Source organism: Stegastes partitus, unplaced genomic scaffold, assembly GCF_000690725.1.
Source record: "Stegastes partitus isolate 25-593 unplaced genomic scaffold, Stegastes_partitus-1.0.2 Scaffold274, whole genome shotgun sequence".
NCBI lineage: Eukaryota > Metazoa > Chordata > Actinopteri > Pomacentridae > Stegastes > Stegastes partitus.
In genome coordinates, this window is record NW_007578005.1 from 61,767 (window position 1) to 83,857 (window position 22,091).

At 41.7% G+C, this 22,091-nt stretch overlaps 1 protein-coding gene across 1 annotated transcript in view; it reads right to left on the bottom strand.

Moving 5' to 3' along the window:
- Nucleotides 1-4,386: 4,386 nt before the first annotated feature.
- LOC103357783 (multidrug resistance-associated protein 4-like) overlaps nucleotides 4,387-22,091 on the bottom strand; it is a 44,143-nt gene continuing 26,438 nt past the window's right edge. Inside the window, exons 22-32 of the mRNA XM_008282483.1 lie at nucleotides 18,828-18,978; nucleotides 18,062-18,181; nucleotides 17,415-17,525; nucleotides 17,194-17,294; nucleotides 16,587-16,778; nucleotides 12,754-12,909; nucleotides 9,788-9,877; nucleotides 9,156-9,328; nucleotides 8,317-8,422; nucleotides 6,859-6,993; nucleotides 4,387-5,429 (exon numbers count right to left, since the gene is read on the bottom strand). Of these exons, the coding sequence (XP_008280705.1) occupies nucleotides 5,352-5,429; nucleotides 6,859-6,993; nucleotides 8,317-8,422; nucleotides 9,156-9,328; nucleotides 9,788-9,877; nucleotides 12,754-12,909; nucleotides 16,587-16,778; nucleotides 17,194-17,294; nucleotides 17,415-17,525; nucleotides 18,062-18,181; nucleotides 18,828-18,978 (1,413 nt within the window). The 3' untranslated portion in view covers nucleotides 4,387-5,351. The remainder of the gene's footprint in view (nucleotides 5,430-6,858; nucleotides 6,994-8,316; nucleotides 8,423-9,155; nucleotides 9,329-9,787; nucleotides 9,878-12,753; nucleotides 12,910-16,586; nucleotides 16,779-17,193; nucleotides 17,295-17,414; nucleotides 17,526-18,061; nucleotides 18,182-18,827; nucleotides 18,979-22,091) is intronic.

The window sequence follows — 22,091 nt, forward strand, 5'->3', positions numbered from 1 at the left end:
TGGACTGCGAAATATAAAAGCCATAGGTGCCACAAACAGAAGCATAGCTATACTAGTATCATGCAAAACGTGCATACAGAATAGGAGATGGCTTTGCTTTTAACTTTTTACAAATCGAGGTAATCAATAAAGTTGTGGTGCAAACACACAGACCAACAACAGAAATCCATATTAACGTAACTGACGAGACATAAAATTTCCATTCCAAGACGTATCATTTTGACATTATCTTCCAGATATAAAAGTTTTTATTCTTTGACTGTGATGTGTGTCAGATTATCCACCTGGCTGTCTGTCTGTATTACCCTTTTCATTTTCACACTGACGGTTTCAAGAATAAAGACACAGGGTTTAAATACATCTCCGCTACCGAACAGACATTCTTCAACAGATGTGTGACAGATAATGTCAGTCTAATCTTTGAAAGCAACAGCATCAACTTTACTATGTATTTATTGAAAAAAAAAAAAAAAGAGAGAGAGAATGATCTTTAGAGATTACAATTTAAATCAGCTTTGAGGTAAGTGTAACTCACTTTTCCAAACTTTCTTTTTAATTACAGTTGAAATGCTTTTCTACACATTCTTTAGGGGAAAACACAAATAGGAAAAAAAACACCTTCGTCTTCTTGAAATTAAATTAGAGAAATGTGATTTTTTTTTTGCAGGAAAGATGAACACAATGATGAGACTGCAGAGCTTAAAACAGATACATACAAAGCAGAGGAGGAAGTCATTTGAGCAATTATAGAGGGACATAAATGGGCCAGTAAGAGCACTCTGCCCCACTTTATCAGGCATCTCCAGCATTGTCCATAGGGAGTTAACTTTTAGACTGTTTACTGGCTAAAAGGCCAGGCATGCATCTGAAGCCACATAGGCAAGATAATGTATCCCAGGCTACAAAAGCAGGCAAATCACTGTGCATTAAGACTGGACACACAATAGACAACAATGGCTTGCATAAACACTATTTAGAACTATTCACATGGCATTGAAGAGATGGGCGTCGACTCACTATTGCTGCAAAGCCGGCGCATTGTGCGGAGGTGAAAAGAAGTCTAATGAACAGGAAGCCTTATTTGAGAGAGCTGACAGTAACCATACAACAGCCGCATTGTGCGCTTGCCACCAACCCTGTGGGTCTCTACATTAGGAGAAATGATGAGAAAGTAACCCGAAAAGACACAGTGGGCCCTTGGACCCACGTAAATGCAACCAGACAATAATGGGGGACACAAGCTGTCCCCACCTTTACCCAAAGCTGCACGTTTACATGCACAGAACATCAACCGCTCTCATGGCCAAGGATAAAAGCCCCCTGGCCAGATGGAACTTTGAAGTACATTTGGGTTAGTTTACCACCAAAGACTGCAATTTTAGTGCAGCAGCAGTTAAAATATATGTCATACATTTTAAATTAAATCAAACTCTGCAGGGGAAAGTTAGAAATTCTCGAGTTTTGGTGCACCAAGCCTCCCGTCTCACACTCACACACACACACACACACACACACATTCACATTATGCCCCCTGCCTCAAGCTTCATCAATCTTCCACAAAGGGATGACATCACCAATAAGCATAGCCTTTTATAGCTTTAAGCAATAAGCCTTATTTACTGATGAGATAAGCCCTCGGCTATTGTCTACCCTGCACTTTGCTTCTTTCTCTCGCAGTTGAAGAATCAAACGGCACTTTTGGAAGGTGACAGAGCATGTCCAGGATTTAAGGCTAAAGCATGCAAAGAGGTTTCCTATTTGGTGGCCTTTCAAAGGGCCACATTAGCCAAGTGGCAGGGACAGGTAAAATTGCAAAAAAAAAAGCAGCCTTATTGGAAAGCTTTTTTTTTGTTTTTCCTCCCATTTTCAGCAACTTTTAATAGAAATACATTAGTTTTAACTTTGGCCGATAGCATCCTGAATGTAACACGGCGCTCACTCACACCACAGCCGGGATAATTTACAAAAACATAATCATCCGTTACATGTGTGACCTGTAATTACTGTTTGTAGCAGTGTTACTCAGCCAGTCCATAAGGCCAAGCCAGGGTGGTCACTAAACTGCTGAGGCACCATGAGACAGTGTGGCTTATTAAATCTCACGTGTGCTACGCTGGGAGGAACTTCTTGCAGTTTGTTTGCGATGCTCGATCAAAGAGACACTGCTAGTTACGCGTCCTCTAATAAGTTGGAAATTGACACTTGGTGGTTCTCATTTTTCTACTTTGGGAAAGTCTGTCATGAGGAAAACTAGGTCTTACCGAGTTACGATATAGTAAATATGTAACATATTCCAAATTGAGTGCCTATTTTTAACAAGATAAAAAGCCATTTTCTAACACACTACATCCAGTGTCACCAACATGTATCTTTAAAAAATGTGCCATTTGTTGTTTGTTTTTCTGAGCTCTACACAGAGTCACGTCAGGCCTTGGGAACTTGTCAGATATTCAGTTTGTAGTCACTTTAGAAAGGCTGAGCACAGAGTCTCTGGGGAATCGCTCCAGTCTCCCCATCTCCCCCACCCCATGTCACCAGCCAGGAACAAAGCCGCCATAGTCAATTCTCCTAATTTCACTGCAGCCTGTCGAAATCCTGTTCTCCTTTTCTCCTTCTCTTCAACAAGTACTTTATGTTGGGATCAGTCAGGTCTGAGTCGCCCACAAAAACCTGAGGCTCTCGCTTCATCGTCTTTCAGCACCGGGTTTGACACTCCCCAGCTCCCTGCCATTCAGACGCCTTCACCATGCAATTTGTTTCCATTTGTCAAACAGCAGTATCCATCACAAAAGAAAATGCTGGCACAACAGAAAGTTTGTGAAAAACATTGTCTCCTAAACCCAAAATGGCCTTCAGACTACCTACTTATTGGCCCGTAACAAAACAACCTTAAACAATTTACAGCACTTTCAGTTGTTACAGATACTTGTTACATTATTCTTCTCTCAACTGACAATAAAACATCTTTAGCTGAATACAGCAGGTATCGCGCCCTCGAATCGGCACCGACGTATCACTGCTCCCTTAAAGTGTGGATGGGCTAGCTGCTACAGTTTGAATTCATCATTTTATTCACTGCCTCCACATTGTGCTGACTCTTATTTTGTGTTTTTATTTCTTTGGGATTAAACTTCATTGTGCGGACAAGCCAGGTTTCTCACGCACATTTGTTTATTAAAGCTATATCAGCACTATGTTGACAGCACTGCTATTTGCACACCTATTCAGATATGTCTTAAAATGGTCCTATTATTGGGGGGACGTAGGAAGGTATCTGGTTAATAATACTTATTGTGCAAACTTTGTTGTCGCCATTCTTGTGTTGGCTGTTATCGAGGGGAGAGCAGAGAGGATATATGCTGACTCTGATGTAGATAGCGCCATGAGTATTTCTATTGTGGCAGCTGCCGTGTGGTGAAGTCCCTGATAGGGTTTCGAATGCTGTCAATGCTGTGTCAGGTGCATTAGCACCTCAGAGACCCATGATGCTCCAGCTGCTGTGTGCCTGTGTCTCCCAGGGCCCGGGCCGCCAGCCTGACACCCGACACAAAGTAATCACAGATCACAGTGTTTAATCACTGAAACAAGCACTCCAGAGGACCCCACTGTCAATATCCCAGTCTCTCATTATCTGTTTGGATTGCACATCCACACTGTCAGATAAACAGAGTGGAAAATTAAGATTAAAAATATGGTAATTTCATTTCAGGCAGCAGGCTCCTCTCACTGGCCCATTATGCTATTGATTACCGCTGAATTCAATTTTTCTTTTCAATGTAAACTTTAATCTATTCGCAAGCCAACAATTCAACTCCCGAGGGGCTATTTGAGAGTAAGTAACCATTTAATATGACGCCGGCTGAAGATTCATTGGCTTTAATGAATTGTGTAAATCACTCAGCTTTTAAAGGAACTGATGTCCCGCAGTTCACGACCCAAATTCGGGGTTGGTTAAATGCTGCCTTTTTAGACCAAGCTAAGTGTTTACTGACAAGAATCTCTGAATGTGTAATGACCGGCTTTGCTCTTCTCTCTATGAAGCCAAATTAAACAGCCCTTTTCAAACGCCAAAATTACATTTTAATCATCATATTGCACGACTGAGATGTTAAAATAATACAGTGGAGAGCTGCAGCCTTTTACCACTGAGGCAGAATTGAAAAATCACTTGAGTCAACACAATAATCACCAGGTTGTTTTCCTTAACCACTTACCAATTTGTAGCATCATGTTCAAGACCAGTTGTAACCACTGACCTGAGGCAAACACACCATTCAGACAACTGAATATAGGATGAGCAACAGCAGGAGGAAACAGTGAGTCAGTGGAACAATAAAATGAAGACAGCAGGGAAAAAGTCAAGCAATACTTGTATTTGTATTTTTTATTTTAATAATTTAATCTAAAATATATGTGAACATTTGTCACCTTTTTTTTTTTTAAATGACGAAACATCTACAAAGTGCAAACTTCATAAAATGTTACCTTCACTAGTTGGTGCTATAGACGACAAACAAAGACACAGAAATCAAAGCGTGGGAATAAATACTGAGCTACAAGTAGTCATACTACATTCAGTACATACTACTGTCGAAGTAGAAATGCTACATTTTTAAAGCAATGACGTTACATTATTCAAAAATGTAAAGACAGAGAGTTAGTATTACACTGGAGAAAACTCTTTAGAGGCATTAAAGGTCCGTCCAGTGTTCTTTGGTGTTGGTATCATTGCCTGCATGACATGTTCCATTTTAATTTTGCTGTTTATTTTACTGGCAAGAGCTGAGGTAGACAAAAAAGAACCCCCACTGGAGTGAAAGTGCAGGAAGACCATTCAATTATAACAGTGCAATTACTAAGAATCAATAGTCTGATTAAGGCACAATGATTACTGAAAGCATCCGTGTCTCCTTCCTCGTTTTGACAAGCACTTTCCAAATAATGAAAAGACTCGAGTCCTGCAAAACGATTGCTCGCCTTAAAAGAATCATTTAAGCCACCAATATAAATTTATAATTATATTATATAATAATTCAATATCCGCACTCTTTTGAGCACCAGTGCAGAGTTGAAGATACCCAGGAGGCCAGAACACACATACATAAACATAGCAGTGTGTAATCAATAAACAGCCATGCAGTCATATGCTGTCAGTGAAAGGCACAGGCTGCCTCAGATACTTGCCTCTTTTTCTGTTCCAGACCAAAAGGTCTACGCCAGTCAAATGCAGCACACACTACACTAAGCCTTCTGGGAGGCATTTTAATTTACATGAAGGAATCTAAGTGTATGTGGTAAAAGAGTTTGGTCACCGACGGCCAACGCGAGGACCACAGCGACCCTCCAAACCGTCAAAGAGACGTCTCAAAGATGACACTGATGTCCTTGGCACAGCGCACGTCAGTCACCCGCTTTTTGTTCATGTAAACCTGAAAGCGGATCAGGGAAGCAGTGTCACAGAATACAAGCACACTGTCCAATCTAAGCTACAATCTGTTAAGGTGTGATTTATGACAGATCCAGTCAGAGCACGGCGAAGGGATTTATCATCCGCTGAAGCATGCAAAAGTGGCTTACTTAGCCTAATAAACAACTGTGAAATTCAAGGGAGAAAAATTTTGGAGATAATCGCAGGAATTATTTGTCGAGTTAATTTCCTCTAACAGTGGCTTCTGAGCTGAACACTGAGCCGCCGTTTAAAAAAAACAAACTGGATTGCAGCATTTGCTTAAAGTGTCTATGAAATGTGTGCTTTCTTTATACAAAGAGGCTCTAAACAGACTGATGATTTCAATAAAGAAAGTTTGCAAGAAAGAGGCAAAAGAGGTAAAAGCTTGGTCACAGCTTGAGATATACTGTCTACTCTGGGCTTCTCCTTTAACATGGACAAAGGAGCCAGAGGTTGATATCAGATTATTGAATGTATTTAAACCTTGACTGACAACTATAGAAACTTGACACACAACATGTGGACCATCTCAGTATTTAATAAGTGGTGCTAGACAGTTATGGATGCTGCAGTAATCTGATCTAAGCAGAGCACGCTACAATAAAGAAAGGAAAACGTAAGGGCTTGAACAATGTCACTACCAATCCGCCAGTGTGCAGGGTAAGACGATACCAAATAATACCACAGTGTGCTGAGTCTTTGAAATCAGTATTTTACTCATTTCACTCCTCTGGCTGAGAAGATACAGTTCCGCTGATAAATTTGTGCGAGGGACAGAGAGAAAATGAAATGATGCCTACTTTTTCTTATTTCACAAAGACCTGTTTGAAGTTGCAATATGGTATCTGTAGTCCCAGACAGATGCACATAAAATGGAATTGAACAATGAATAGCCGGCTCTTATCTGTGCAGTGTCTGAAGGGGAAATACATCACAAATGAATTTCACAGGGAAAAAATATGGACATTCTCTATTACAGTAATCCCCATAGAAAGTTTATCCCAAATCGCGATGAAGTTAAACCCAATATTTCAAAATAGATATAGCGCAAAGAAAGCTGCTTTTCTAGAATCATCGCTAAAATGATCTCGAAATTACATTATGAGAAAAAAGATTATATGGAGAGTTGCTCCGATAGTATCAGAGGATGTAAATCTACAAAGGGACAATTTCTCCTCTCGAAATTAATGTTATGCTGTCGCAATGCTCCGAGTAGACACTTTAAATTAAAATGGTAATCAAGTGTCTTTGCATTGTCAGGGTTATGCACATCTTCTGTTGCTTAAATGTATTATTTTGGAGGTGAGCAATGAAGTCTGGAGTTAAAGGGAGAGTCTGGGATTAGTGCGCCACGGCTGGACTCTTATTTAGTGACAGCCCTGTCCTGGGACAAAGGTGGATGTGGTTACCTGTTTGGCTGTATGCAGCAGTGAGGCAGCCTCGGCTCTGCCTGTCTGTCGGACCATCTGGTAGAAGAGCCCTTCCTGGTTCTGGAGCAGCACATATGGCTCATCATACTCCTGGATCCTGCCAGCATCCAGAACCTGCAATCATACGTACAATGGTGGGTGTGTGTGCGTGTGCCACCGCCTGTATACTTTACTTTGGGGAAAACTGACATTTCAGCTGTTTCCCTGCTGAGTGGTGCATGCAGACAGTGCGAGTTGAATGGGGAAACAGTAGGTCTGCGCACATAGGAACCATCCATTTTATGTGACTCATGCAACAGCAAACACCCGTGCCTGTTTCTGCTCGAAAGGGCCGTGGACAATGAGAGTAACCTGTTAGCAGCGTGAAAGTCTAGCGCGCTGACTCTGACAGACAGGAGATCACTGATTTATCCATGTATTTATCCTGGCATTTCAGAGGCCTAGGGGTGGTCCTCAGTCAAATCCAACAATCACACCTTTAAGACACTCTGGAAAATTACCATCATTTCTATGTCATCACATGCCGTGAAAACCACACAAAGAATAGTGCCAATTCAAGCAGTTTGGAAAAGACTACAATTATATCACAGACAAATTTTAACAAGCCCGATCCCCTTACAGCGGTAATGAGCAGTTTGTTATCAGTAAAGCCCAGTTTCAGGGAGTGTTAGTGTGAAAGGGAGAATTCAGCAGCTGCAGTCATAATCAAAAGTTTAGGAGCAGCCTACCAGGAGATGGAGTTTGTATCCTGAAAAACACTCGGACAAGGGAACACACTGGGGTCCCCATTTAGTTCCCCTGGAGTGTGTGACAGTGTGGGGGCATTTAACACAAGTGTAGGTGTGAAACAGTCCCCACTGTGTGATATTTGGCTTTTTTCCTCGACCCTCTCAGTGACCAAGCAGCCATCGGGTCAGGCCCTGTCCTCCATAGACGCTTAACAAATGCTGCCACAAATGGCACTAATTGGCACCTCTGCAGGCAGTAGCAGGAAAGGGCCAAAGATCAAGTGGCATGAGGATAAGTTCAATGAAAGGGGATGCTGCGAGTGAGAAATCAGCCCAGCTGTTGCAAAGAACGGCAAGTGAATTAAATCCGGAACCTGACAATGAAGGAAAAGAGGTGTTTGTAATCTGTGTATCTCAGGTGTGTTTGACATACAACAATGGGAGGGAATCTGAGGCACATGCCTATGCAGGCAACTTCACAGGAGAGTTCAGTTAATTATAGTTAAAGCGTTTGTCAAAGTTTGTAAGGAAGCATCTCAAAAAAAATTGGGCGAAAAGCACCAAACTGCTCGGTTGTTTTTTTTTTCTTTTTTTCTTGAAAACAACTGCTGTCTCGCTGGTATTGTCAACTTCACCAAAGGAGGACAGTCTCATTTTAAAATACTGACTGAAGTGGCAGACAATGGAAATTTACAGCATCCTTACTTACCAGTATTCTGTCACAGTCAATGATAGTGTTGAGCCTGTGAGCAATGGTGAGGACTGTACACTCTTGAAACTTGTCCCGGATAGTCTGCTGGATGAGGCTGTCAGTTCTAAAGAAGCAGGAAACACAACACCTGAGAACAAGAAAGCTCTCTTCCTATAGACCCTTGGGCAGGGATTTTACGCAATGCAGAACAATGGTTCATCAGCAGCAAAATATGCGCAATAGCAGACACACAAAATAGAGGATATCAGAGGTGTGTAGCTTCACAAAACATTGTGCATTTTGCTGCATATTAATGTTTTTTACTTTGTCTTGTGGGCACAGATTTCATTGCACATTACACACAATAATATGATATTTTCCCACACTAATAGTGAACAACATATAGGTGTTGTGTTTAAAATATTAGCTACTCACTACATGGATGTTCTGATCAATCTGTCCCTGGAAGGCACTCACACTACGCCCACTCAGATTGGACCGCTCTAATAATCCAAGTACATGATTTTTTTTCTCGAGAATTATTCTTTTATCTACGCTGTTTACCACCCAGCAATGTCTGTCATAGTTCATATATTTTTGCATTTTTTCAAAGGTTGTGAAAGACTTCACTTATGTGCTACTGGCATATCTCCACAGACACTTAAACGTAAGTGTTGCTTTAAGAATATTTTCTGAATAACTCTGCAGATAATCTTTCTAGTGATGTAACAGTTTTATTACATTCAGGTAAAATTCACCCATGAAAAGTATCACTAGTTTGCGGTCAACAAATTACATGTAGAATAGGCGGGTTCCTGCACCGATGTGAAACAGTTTAAGTGTTAAGTGTCCCTGACCTTGGATCCACATTGGCTGTGGCCTCATCAATAATTAGGATGCGGTTCTTCCGGAGGATGGCCCTGGCCAGACACACCAGCTGCCTCTGGCCCACGCTGAAGTTAGAGCCTGACTCCGTCAGCACTGTCTCCAGCTTATTGGGCAGCTCCTCCACCACGGCCTTCATCTGCACCTGCAGAGAGGGAGAGCACAGCCCCAACCCTTCATTACTCCTGTATAAAGGCGTCCTGTGGGGATGTCTTTAAAGAGCCATCCAAACACACCCATTAACTGCCTGGCACAATGCAGGGCCAGGTCCACTGATGACCTTGGCCAGTGCTCTCTTGTGGCTAGCCTCTAGCTTTAATCCAGGCCACCAAACCCATTCAGAGGCAGGACCAGGAGCTGAAGCCCTTCACTGTGGGGGGAGCCTTCATCCTGGTTGGCCTGACTGCCCAAACACATCTCCCCCAGCACTTTCAATGGTTCCCAGTTACAAGCCGCACATTGAGCTGGGCCCCATGGCCCTAATGGGATTTCCCCCCATGACTTGTGGCGAGCAGGGAGGCTGAATGGCAGCATTGTACAGGGGGACAGAGGGATCCCCCCCTGGGCCGGCGAGGGGGAATCATTCAGAGCCACGCTGGAGTACCTCTTGGAGTGCATTCCACAGGTCCTCATCTGTGTGCTGCCTGAAAGGGTCCAGATTCTTCCTCATGGTGCCCGTGAAGAGAACTGGGTCCTGTGGATAGATGGATATAGAAAGAGAAGGCCGTGGCCAGTTAAGATAATGACAAGGGGGAAGATGTCTGAAAGGGTTAAGACAGGCTTTATAGAGAACCGCTAGGCAATGTGTGAGGGGAAGATGTTCACAAAGGGCTTGCTCCACTCAGGAGCTCTATTCAATGCTCTCGCCAACTATGCTTCAATAAGTTGATCTTTTTACTTGGAAAACCAGAGCTTGTGCGCTGGTGCTGGCGGAGAATAGCTGTGCAAGGTTGTCTAAATGTATAATATGACACAAAAGTGCCACCGGATCGATATTCAAGAAAAAAAAATAACAACCACCATACAGTGGCTGCAATACAATCAATAATCTCAAAGTCTACAAGCATCTGTCAATAGGGTTTATCACATTAGTCGACTACCCTCATGAAAGGAAAGCCTTAGATCTCAGACAGCACGGATGTCCAAGATATGTATTTATGGTGAGCCATGCACCTGTATCAAGGTTCAGCCGCACAGCCATCTTTAAGAGGGCAAATAAAGCTCTTTATTACAGTGTAATGGAAAGAGCCTGTAAGTCCACAGGCACTGTTCCAACATGCCACTCTGCTTGTGGTAAACCTGATAAAGGAACAATCCGGCATCTCCTCATGTCAGGTCAGATATTTATTCATGAATCCTGCTTCAATGTAGAAGTGATTTACCGAACACTTACTAGAGGACTCTCCCTGGTCTCTTACCTCTCACAGTACACAGCTGCTGCAGATAAGGCTTTTGTATGGCGTTATTTCGACATTGTTTTATCAGTGAACAAACACAGCTGGGATTTCCTACGAATCACAACACTGAATTTATGACTCCTGGATGGTTATAATGACCATTTAAAAAAAACTCCAAAGAGATGTGACTGAGTAGGTGACGGTAACGGAGGTGACGCAGAGTGGCAGCTCTCCATAACCAAAAACTGATGCCTCTATACTTCCATTGTAACCCCTTCACAGTCACGGCAATGTGATAACTCCAGCTTACTCAAGATACGAATCTGACCTCAAATCTAGATATGAAATGTTCACCTGGCAACTGTGAGATTAGACCAGGAGCAAAAGTAAAGTACACAAATGGTCTAAAAGGCTGAGCGTCCTGCATTAAGGTTACAGAAACTACTACTTGTGACTCACTATCCACACCTTCATCTCTGCTCTCTTACAGGTCAGCTCCAGAGCTCCCGCTGCGACGGCATCACAGAAAAGAAAATAGAGCACGCGCTCATGTGTGGAAGCGCACACATTTATTCCGCCTCCAATATAAAAATCATGTCTCAACAAACTGTCATGTAGGTCAGAAGACTCAGGACTAACTGCTCAATTTCAATCCAGACAAAAAAAATAAAGCTTTCGGGGCTTCATCCCTGCTACCTGTGCCTTAGAAAATGTTCCACCTCTTTACTTCCAATGAGCTTTTCCCTCTGTCACCAAAATACCACCTTGTCATTAAGCCAGCTGAAGTCCCAATTCAAACTAGTTTTGTGACACACTTTAATTGAGGATTCAATGTTAGGTCGGAAAAACTGCTTTCAAGCACAGCTTTCCATAGACCGATTATGTGCTCCACCAATTCTAAGCCCTCTGTTTGCCACAGAATTCATTTTTTACTAAGTCATTCCCGAGAATTCAATAGAAAGTGAAATGGATCCTTTTTTAATGCCATATGCTAATACAAGCTTATCATAATCAAATCTGTAGGTGGCAAATAATGAAACTCCTCACCGGCAATGTATAGTATACATATCACACTTAAAATTCCACACGAAAAGTAAGCCAACTAGCAATTCATATCAAGATTTTTTTCCATGTGAAAGGTTGACTGAATATCACTTCATCTCTGACGTCTAGCGGGGGAATAAAAAAGGCTTTCAAATGTATTTGTGTAAATCCAAGAGACTTCTCGCCATATATAAGTTTGTAAAACTAAGCGCACAGTACAGAGAAACTCTGCTCTTCTAAGTGCTGCTGCCTACATAATGAACATGCCATCAGTATGTGATACAGATGGGCGTGCAGTTAAAGTTCTGACTCGTAACGTGCCACTTTGTACAAGTCTCTCCCTCTAGGAGAGACAGAAAGAGTAAACAAAATCACATCAAACATACATCACATCCATCTCAAACTAGTTTGGACTGGGAAGTAAAACTTTATCTGAAGTAGTAGCAATGCCAGGAACCTATCAAATCCACAGAGAAGCATTAATGAAACTGTTTTTGGGCATCTTGGCTGCACCCTAGAAATGTTTGAGACTTGGGCTAAGTGACGGTGTACAAGGGGACTCTGACTGTGAGGATGGGGGAGACTTCTTCTAAGCAGCTTTCCCATGTTTGGGGGGTAGAGGGCTAATCCTCTGTCAGGGATGGGGAACTGCTCTCTTCACAGCACAGGCCGTGGGAGTCTTCTCCCCTCCCTCCACTCTGCTGACACTCACCCGCAGGCTGGCATTTTCTTAATGCCGTATCAGTTTCAACAAGCGGAAATAAAGTTAAACTGTCTCAAGGCATCCGTTTGTCTCACTTTCAGAAATCCCCTGAGTGACGACTGTAATTCTCCTCACTTGTTTTAGCTTTTTAAAAGCCAGGCGTATAAAAAAAAGGGCCAAAGCATGAAGGTTTCTGTTACCATCGTTCATCTGACATTTCTCAATCATGAGGAATCCCAGAACCTTACAGAAGCTGTCAAAGCAAAAGTTTAGCAGTTTTAGAAAAAGGACAAAGAGGTGAACAGAGTGGCTGAAATAAACTACGACACCTAATATCTAATGTTTTGTGTTCCATTCAAATGTAACATTTAGTTTCAATTACCAACACACAAGAGGTAAGACTGTGGCAATTTAAAAAAGGAGCACCTGCGGGATGATCGACATTTTCTGGCGCAGCGTGTGCAGACCAATCTCAGAAGTCAGAAAGCCATCAATCATTATTCTTCCCTCAGGTTCTGCCAGCCGGAACAAGGCAGAGATCAGGGAGCTTTTACCAGCACCGGTGCGTCCAACGATGCCAACCTATAGCGGAGAGAAGGATTGTTAGAACTGTAAAATTGAAAGAAAAAACAAAAAAGCACCAAAAAGAAAAAATAATGCTGTTGTGTGCCTTCAGACTATTAATAGCACTGGTGCTCATTGCTGAATTGTCGTGCCACTGAGGAACCATGTCATAAGTCAAACACTAATGCAAGCCCTTGTAAGGCATTGAGATAAGGCCTTGATAAGCCTCCGATGAACATTTATTAACAAAGGTTCAAAACCAAAAATATTCTCGTATCTTGATGGCTTCATTATTAAGCTTCGACACACATTTCACTTTGATTCCGTGACACCTAACTTGATATATTATCTGTGTTGAATCTTTAGCATGTTTATGATTCAATCTATCAATTTTCAAGAGCGGTATACTGTATTATTTATTAAGGTGCTTATCTCAAAGTCAGGCTGATCACATCTGCTAAAATCTGTAGGTTAAAAAAGTGTAGTTACTTATTATAGCTCACATAACAGGTGAAGCCACGAAACAAGGTTTAACTACCCATCTTTTTCTTATTTGTATGTTGAAAATGTGCATCTTCTGTAAGTGATCCAATCAGGATGAGGTCAGAAAGTCCATTAAATCTCACTGAGGCTGATCTAGTGAAAGAGCAGCCTCACAACTAGTCCTCACTCGCTTCTTACTGTGTGTGGTGGAATATCAGAGTCACCCTGCCATCACCGTGGTGAGAATCACACCATTCACAGGTCCGCGCTAATGCTAATGTACACAGGCCTGACGAAGACAAACAAAGAACATGGGCAGGAGAGAACAAACTGTTCACAGTATTTTGCTCTGAGGACTTCTGCCCAGAAGCTGAACTCAGACCATAAGAAAGACTCAGATTCAGAATCCAGTGAATAACAATGTTGTCAACAATGTCACCACTTTACAAATCACCAGTTGTTCCCCTAAACTGGGCTGATGACACTGCTGCCTGGTCTTTGGCGCTCACTATCTCTAATATTTTTAGCGTGCTGATACAAAAAAAAATAAGTGGCTAGATCGACGGAGATTACAGAAGCCCTATTATATGCTGAAACCTGTGTTATGTACTTTTTTCATCTATACTGTCATATGAACTATTAGGGGAACACTCAATCACATTATTTTAAAAAGTGCAGGTATACATCACATGTGATTCTCACCCTCATACATAAACAACAAAGTAGGTTATTTGTATGTCCTTACATGGGAATTCCAAAAATGACTTCACTGTGGAAGCATTAAACACAAAACACATGTGGGACCATTCGCGGAGTGGATGTGTTACTGAGAGTACCTGTTTACTGACTATACCTGAAGTACACATGAAGAGTTCATTTGCAAAAACAGATAACTCCATTTCTGTAGATTTTCAGAAAACTTTTTTTTGTTGTTTGCTTGAGATAATATCAATCAAACTGAAGTTGATTCAGTAGAAATGACATGACAAAAAGAGAGATAACTTAAGTTTGATTGATATTGTCTCAGGTAGATGATGGAAAAGTGGGTTTTCTGAAGGTTTGTGAAGATGGAGTTATCTGTTTTTGCAAATGAACTCTTCACATATAGTGCAGGGTTTTACCAAAAAGAAAAAGAGCATTTATTTAGAGATTGTTGTACATCCAGCTTTAGGAGCTAGCACAGCGTTGTAAAACTTTTTGAACGAGATTGTGTCATGTGGAAGTCAACATCTACTGACTACAGTAGTCTGTAAGGGCAAAGTTGTTGATATAGCCAGACCGATCAGCACAGCACTATGAATGGTAAATGGTCACTTATATAGCACTTTACAATGTGTTTCTCATTCACCCATTCACACACACATATTGATACACCAATGGCGACAGAGCTTCCATGCAAGGTGCTGCCTGTCATTGGGAGCAACTTCGGGTTCAGTGTTTTTTGACTGCGGGGGATCGAACCGCCAACCTTGCGATTGGAGGACAACCTACTCTACCACCTGAACCACAACCGCCCCACAGAATGGTCTGACTGTGCTTTACTATCATTCTGGTATAGAGGGGGAAATGCTCTGGCGTTGGTTTGTATTTCTTCAAACAAATAGCAGTCATTTTGGGCGGTGCTAAGACAAAGTTGAATTGAATTGTTTTGGTGGAACATTGACATCAACAGATGCTACCACCGTCATTAAAGCAGCCGATTTACTGGATAGAGGCAAGCAGGGCTACCTGACTGCGTGATCCAAATCTTTGGCATGCGTTTGTTGTTTGGTTGTTTCAAGTAGTGAAGTGGAGTTCAAAAATGCTTTCATGTAGATCATGGAAGGACGAGGTTTTTCAGGTTTATCCCCTCAGTCTACATCTGATGAGTCAGAATAGCTGGAACTGGTAATTAATGCATAAAGTGTGATTACGACTCCACAGTGAAAGTCCTGTTTGACAAAATGTAGTAATTTCCTGCAAACCAGTAGTTTCACTGAAAAAAAAAAAATATTGACACTTTGACTTATTTCTGAGTCAAGAGACCACACACACACCTCGCTTAAATATATTTTTTAAATGGTCTATTTTTACTCAACTCAGACCTCAGTAGTGGATATATACTGCTTCTGTGCTGCTCATATGCCTGGTGAGGCCAGTTTCACTGATTAAATTGGATGTGTATTACAGCAGCAGCTGCTCTACATATTAAGGCTAAGCTGAGTCTGTTTCTATTACCCAAAGGGAAAAAAGAAAAGAAGAAAACACTCATTAATGGTATGATCCAATCTCTTCTCTGCGAATTTCAAAGGTTTTGTGTACCTATCCATCCACCTTGACCTGCATTATAAAGAGTAGCACACTGCCTCCTGATTGGAGCTGAATGTAAACATAAATTCTAAGCCTACTAACCGATAATGGCAGTTGATTTTCTCAAGAGGATGTAGAGAAAAATCCAATTAGGAAAGCATGTTGTGAAATTACGGTTTTGCTATATACAATACAAGACAAGATTGAGGACTGTGCATTGATGGTGGTTTTCTAAGTCTTGGAGAAAAGTAATGTTCCTTTCTCTCTGAATGGAAACCTCTTTGTCGTGTTGTGGTGACTTGTATGATTATGTACAGTATATGACTATAGCACAGGACAGAGTGAAAAGATCTTGTACTGTAGGTGGTGGGGTAGGTGAAAGGGTGTCAGGGGAACTGTCAGGATGCACAAAGCCCTTTACCTCTGTGGCATGCGGCAGAGATCCCTCCCATGGGCTGTCAGAGCCAGGGCCTCTACACTTATCAACCCATCCATTGTGAAATCAGCCGCCCTGGCCAACCATAGCCATGCAAAATACACCCCCTGCATTAAACACAATTTCAATCATCCTCAACCATCTCCCTCCTGCTTTTCTCTCCCTCTTCCTTCACCCCTCTCCCTCGGCCTCTCCTCTCTCTTACAGTGAATAAACAGTTGTCACCGTCAGGTAGCTCAAAATGCAAATTGGTAACAAATGGATCCACTTGAACAGTCTTAATTACATGATATGTATTCCATGAATCACAAATGGTATAGTCCTGAAGATTCAGCAGCACAATACGGTGTCCCTTTAATAATTGATTTGAAAATAATGCCACATAAAAAAGAATCACACCACACCTTCTACACTTGCTGCATATCAACCTGAGTCATGGGCTGTGCACACCAGTAAGCATGCAAACTGTGGGAAGAAAGACAAGAACCTTTTCTCTGGATGTGAAGATAACAGTCAGGTTCTTTAGGACCAAAGGCTCACTGGCACCGTACGAGAAGTTGACTCTGTCAAAAGTGATGGAGCCTGTCCTGGGCCAATCACTGGGAGGCTGTTTGTCCGTCTCCCACGGTGCCTCACTCTCCAGCTCTGCATACTCAACCACTCTCTCCACTGATGTCATCTACATAAAAAAAAAAGAACATATATATATATAAGGCATTTCTTACAAGGAATTTTGCTCTTGATGACTTTAAAAATGCATGAAAAGTAAAACAAAAGTAAAGTAAATCTCAGGATGAAACAAACCCAATGGCGTCGTTGCAAAAATGTCTTTAAAGACACAAATGCTATTGTTGTCACATGTCGTTCTCCTCATGACAGTAAACTTAACTGTATATTTAAAGTTAGTGGAGTGCCTCTTTAACTCAGTAGAGTAACAGGCATTTCCAGTTTTGTTTTCCATAATTATATTTGTAAGATTGGTAGAGTCAAACCAACAACACAATTTGAGATTGACTACACATTTAAACATAACCCATGACTGTTTTTAGGTCAAATAAAACTGCAGTTAAGTGCTTTAATGTACACGTTCTCACCATGTTCTCGATCTCTGCACTTTGTCTGACGCCCCACTGGAACATGCCAGTGAGTGTAACAGCATAGGACAGAGCCAGACCCACTGCACCTGCTTCCAAGCCTTTAATAACAGACAAAAAGTTGTCACGCAGTTACATATTCATGAGTTTATCAGGATTTTACTAATAGCGTCTCATTGATCAGTAACGTGTACACGTTGTATCCAGAACCCATACAGTACCCTCGCGGAGGTAGAGGCAGCCAAAAGCAGTAATAGTTACAAACACTGAACAAATTCCATCGAGACGGACAGCGAACCAGCGAGATGTAGTCAGGAATAAGAACCAGGCCTCTGTTAACAAACACAACCACACAGATTAGATAGCACATGTCATCAGTGTGGCCTAAAGTTTGCATACATTAAAGGTCCAGTGTGTTGGTTTTCGGGGCAGAAGATATAGACTATAATATTCACAATTATGTTTTCATCAGTGTATTATCACCTGAAAATAGGAAACATTGAGGGTTCACTACCGTAGAACGAACCCCCTTATATCTACAGACAGAGTGAGTCCGCTTTGTTGCACGGCCATTTTTCAACAATAGCTCAGAAAGGACAAACTAAACACCAGCTCTAGAGTGCGTTTTTCACGTTTTTAATGGCTACCATACATTCTCCTACATTCATGGAAGGGGAAGGTGGGGCTAGGGGTATTTAATTGGTTGAAATTTTCAGCCTCTCCTCTAGATGTCACTAAATTTTGCACACTGCACCTTTAAAATAAAATCTAACAGTTTATACGGAATGATAATAGAACTTATAGAGAGTTAATGGCTTGGATTTTTTTTTACTTTTGAAGTAATATATATATTTTTTTTTACTCTCACCTGAGTGAAGATCTTGATATGCATCAAACATTTGCTGAAACTGCTGCTGAGCCTTGAAGGCACGGATGGTGCTCAGGCCTTGGAGAGAGGAGGAGAGGTGGGAGAAGACGGGACTCCGAGCTACAACAAATACAAACAAACCATTGTTAAATAGTGGCAAGACAAACATCAGTTAAACCAGCTAACCAGGCATTTACCACTTCAATTAAGATCTTCAAATCAAATGATTTCCTTATTTTACAGTTTGGACCACAATTTTTTAGCTATCAGCATGGTTTCAAGTGAAAGATGTGTGCTTCATCATGCAAACACTAAACACGTCTCTGATTCCAAACAATTGTGATTTACTGAAAGGCTCCAATTCAGATGCTTTTGTTTCTACTTTTTAGACTCACAAAGAACTTGACAAAACCTTAATGTTTCCTTTCAGCTTTTAAACTGAACTTTTGTTCCATAGAACCTGTTGGTCAATGTGCATTTATACTCTGAGCGCAGAATAAAATAGATGAACTAAAGCCTGCTATAGCCCAGTCATGCCCACTTGGCATTTTTCCCCATTGTACGCCATGTCATGAACTCCCATCTCTTGAGGAAACTGCGTGTGGCCGAGCCATAGGCCACCGCCACCTTTAGCCTTTATAATAATGACCATGGCTTTCTTCAATGGTCTATTAGCATTCCTGTGGTCTGCTTTTGTCTCTTACCACAAATGGACATGCCCACCCCAACCCCCCACCTTCCCAAAAAAAAAAAAAAAAAAGATTACTAGTAGACTCTAGGCGCTTGATGTCCCTGGAGGTCCTCAGGAAGTAGCATCGCAGACACAGAAAGATACCAAGCAGAGGAACAACGGGAATAAGGATCCAGGGGATGATGACGGCGGCTACTGCAATCACTCCAATGACCTGGAGAAATACCTGGGAGAGAAGACGGAGTGTGAGCACAATATTCACCACATAGCAACAGAGTCCAAAGCTCTGCTGCTGCTGTGCGGGCTACCATTGGAGCAGTGAGGTCTATTTCTTAAGGCTGAACAAGAGAAAATCTTTCAGCCATATTTGTGTGAGACCATCGCAGACATAAAGTAAGGTAACAGCAGGTTGTGGGACTGAGCTTATGTGACTCACAGTGTGAAAGGAAAACGATCGCAGCGCTAATTCTCACTTAGTAGCAGGTGAGAATTTACCACTTTGGCCACTGCAGCTCATATCCCTGGCTCTCTTGGGCTTTCCCTTCAACACTTCTGGCCTGCAAACCTCCCTGGCAGAGCAGCCAGCCAACAGGCATGGCCACAGTGACTGGCAGAGAGCTCTGGGAACCACACTGTGGGTGTCTGATACATCGCACTCAGACCGCACAGGCCTCAACAACACAGTGACTCATCACCCGTGTTAATGGCTCTGTGACACATCTAGACCAGGATACCAGAGCTGCCTAAACAGGATTGGAGGCTGTAAGTCTGATGGCTATCGAAGCACACACACCTGCACTGTGTTTAGAAAATGGGAAAAAAGCATCTGAAAATGCATCATTATGATTGTTATTATTATTAGGATAAAATGCTTTTTCTATGACCCATCTGTGGTGGTAAATATCAGGGACTCAAGCACATTTAACCAAGTACAGTTGTGATGTACTTGTACTTAAGTATTTCCCCTGTGAGGTATCTACATTTTAGAGGTACATACTGTATTGTTTATACCAATACAGTGGCGTAAATCGCGAAACACTGATATAAATATATTAGCAATTATAGCAGACATAATTCAACAATCTGAATGGTACATCTTTACATAAAGGATATTTCTACTTCTGACACTTCGAGTACAGTTTACTCTTGTTTTGTTGCACATTATTGTTTGCACTACACTCACACAGGACTTTTCTACCTGACATATGACACTTATTGTACATTTTGCATTTTATTATTGTTTATTTGTGCTTATTTATCAGTATTTATGGTGGTGGTAACTTTGTCTTTGGGATGTAACAACCAAATTTCCCCTTGAGGATTAATAAAATACTTCTATTCTATTCTATTCTATTCGAGTTATACTTGCAACAAAGTCTATTTGTACGTTTGTAATTCGATTATCACTCTAAGATATGAATATCTGTGCCACAACTGAGAATTAAATGCAATAACAGTAGCTGCATCCTTAAAAATCTAAAACAAATTCTATACAATTACAAAATACTAATTGTAGGCGGATTAAACAACTGATCACATTTACTGACATAATGAACTTTTTATTTTAGAAAGCTTTTGACTTTGACCCTTTAAATACATCTTGCTCATACCACTTTGGTATTTTCCTTTAAGATGCAGGGCATTTAGTTCCAGTGCAGTGTGTTTATCATGTGCTACTGATACTTTCCCTAAGTGAGGGATCTGTATATACGTGAGGCCATCTACTCTTAACTGGAAGGTATACTGTGGTACATATTTCATATTCGATTGAAACATGATAAAATTGAAACCTCACACCCTGAAATTAGATACATCCTCAGAGATGAATCCCAAAACGCGGAGATTATGATCGTACTGTTACCTTCAGTGGTCTCAGACTAGCCCAGAGAGATGAAAATTTAATTTAGCACCTTAATTACGGATGTTATCTGCCACTTAAGCACACATTTAAGCATGATCACTTTCAGTGTAGTTTTATGATGAAAAGCCACTCAATTCCATTTGCAGTTCAGATAAGAGGGAATTACTAGTCTAACCATTGCTGTGGTGGAGCCCACACAATCAAACTGTGAGTCGAAGCTACTGAGCACAACTGATCCCAAGAATTTCACAGTACATAAGTTTCAATCTTAGCCTTGATGGAAGGCTACCAGACTGCAAAGTGAGATGATGGCACACGGGCCATTACTGCATGTTATCCAGCCTTCCCTTGAGGAGATCAAATATTAACTGAACAAATGTCTTATCGTGGAAGCTGTTTTTCTTTCACTCCCCGGTTGGTGATTGGTGACATGGTGACACCGCTCATTCACGTTCGCTGGTTGGTTAATTTGAATGCTAATTGGGCCTATTTCAGCAGTAGGCGCAAAAAGGTCTGAGCCGGGCCAGGCTTATCTGACGGTGGGGTCATCTGAGGGGACGGAGGAGAAACGGGAACCATTAGATAGAAGTCTTGCCTCCTCCTCCTCCTCCTCCCCAGGGTCCGCTGTCGCCAGGACCCTGTTTGATGTGATCCATTTGCGTGGTTTGGCGCTTATCGTGTCAGCATCGGGAACACCGTGGCCCCCACCCACACTACACACAGATGACCACGATAAGTGATCCTACAAGCACACACCTCACCCCCTCAGACCACATCCATATCTCCTATGAAACCACACAGGAACAGTAAACTCCCAAAGCCACATCCCGCTGCACATAAAAGTGGATAAAAGGATGAAAGGTTTTGTATACAAACAGTTTAAATAAAGAATTACCACTAATAGCTCTTTAGCAAGAAAAGAAAGCTACCGCACGCATGTGATTCAGCCATTCAAGCAAACTGGGCGCACTGCTGTGTCCAAAGACCATTCAGATCTCTGCTGACCCTAATTGCTTTATTTTCTCTATGATCCTATCAGCTCTTTGATGTCCAAATAAATGTAGAAAATTGAAGTTAATTGCTATATTTGTGTTCGGCAATGATAGCGACTGTTGTTCCACAGCAGAAAATAAACACTTCCCTTTTAATTAAACATCCCTCCAGACACAAGGAATCATTATGCTTTTTACAACCCCTTTTTCATCCTCCCTTTATTTACTGACAGTGCGCAATATTTGCCACTGGGAAAAAAAGTGCAAACAAAACAGGAAATGAGGGAATGAGGGGAGAGCATGGTAAAGAAGAAATTCTCAAAAGGAGCCCTCTGTCATCGCTGGAATTTTCTTCCCCGTTTTTTTTTTAACTCCACACTTTCCGTGACAGAGCGGCACAATAAGTTGCAAGGGTCAGTGGTACTGAAACAAAACAGGGCTGTTCCACTTTGGCTCTGGAACAATACAAGTGACCCAATCCATTCT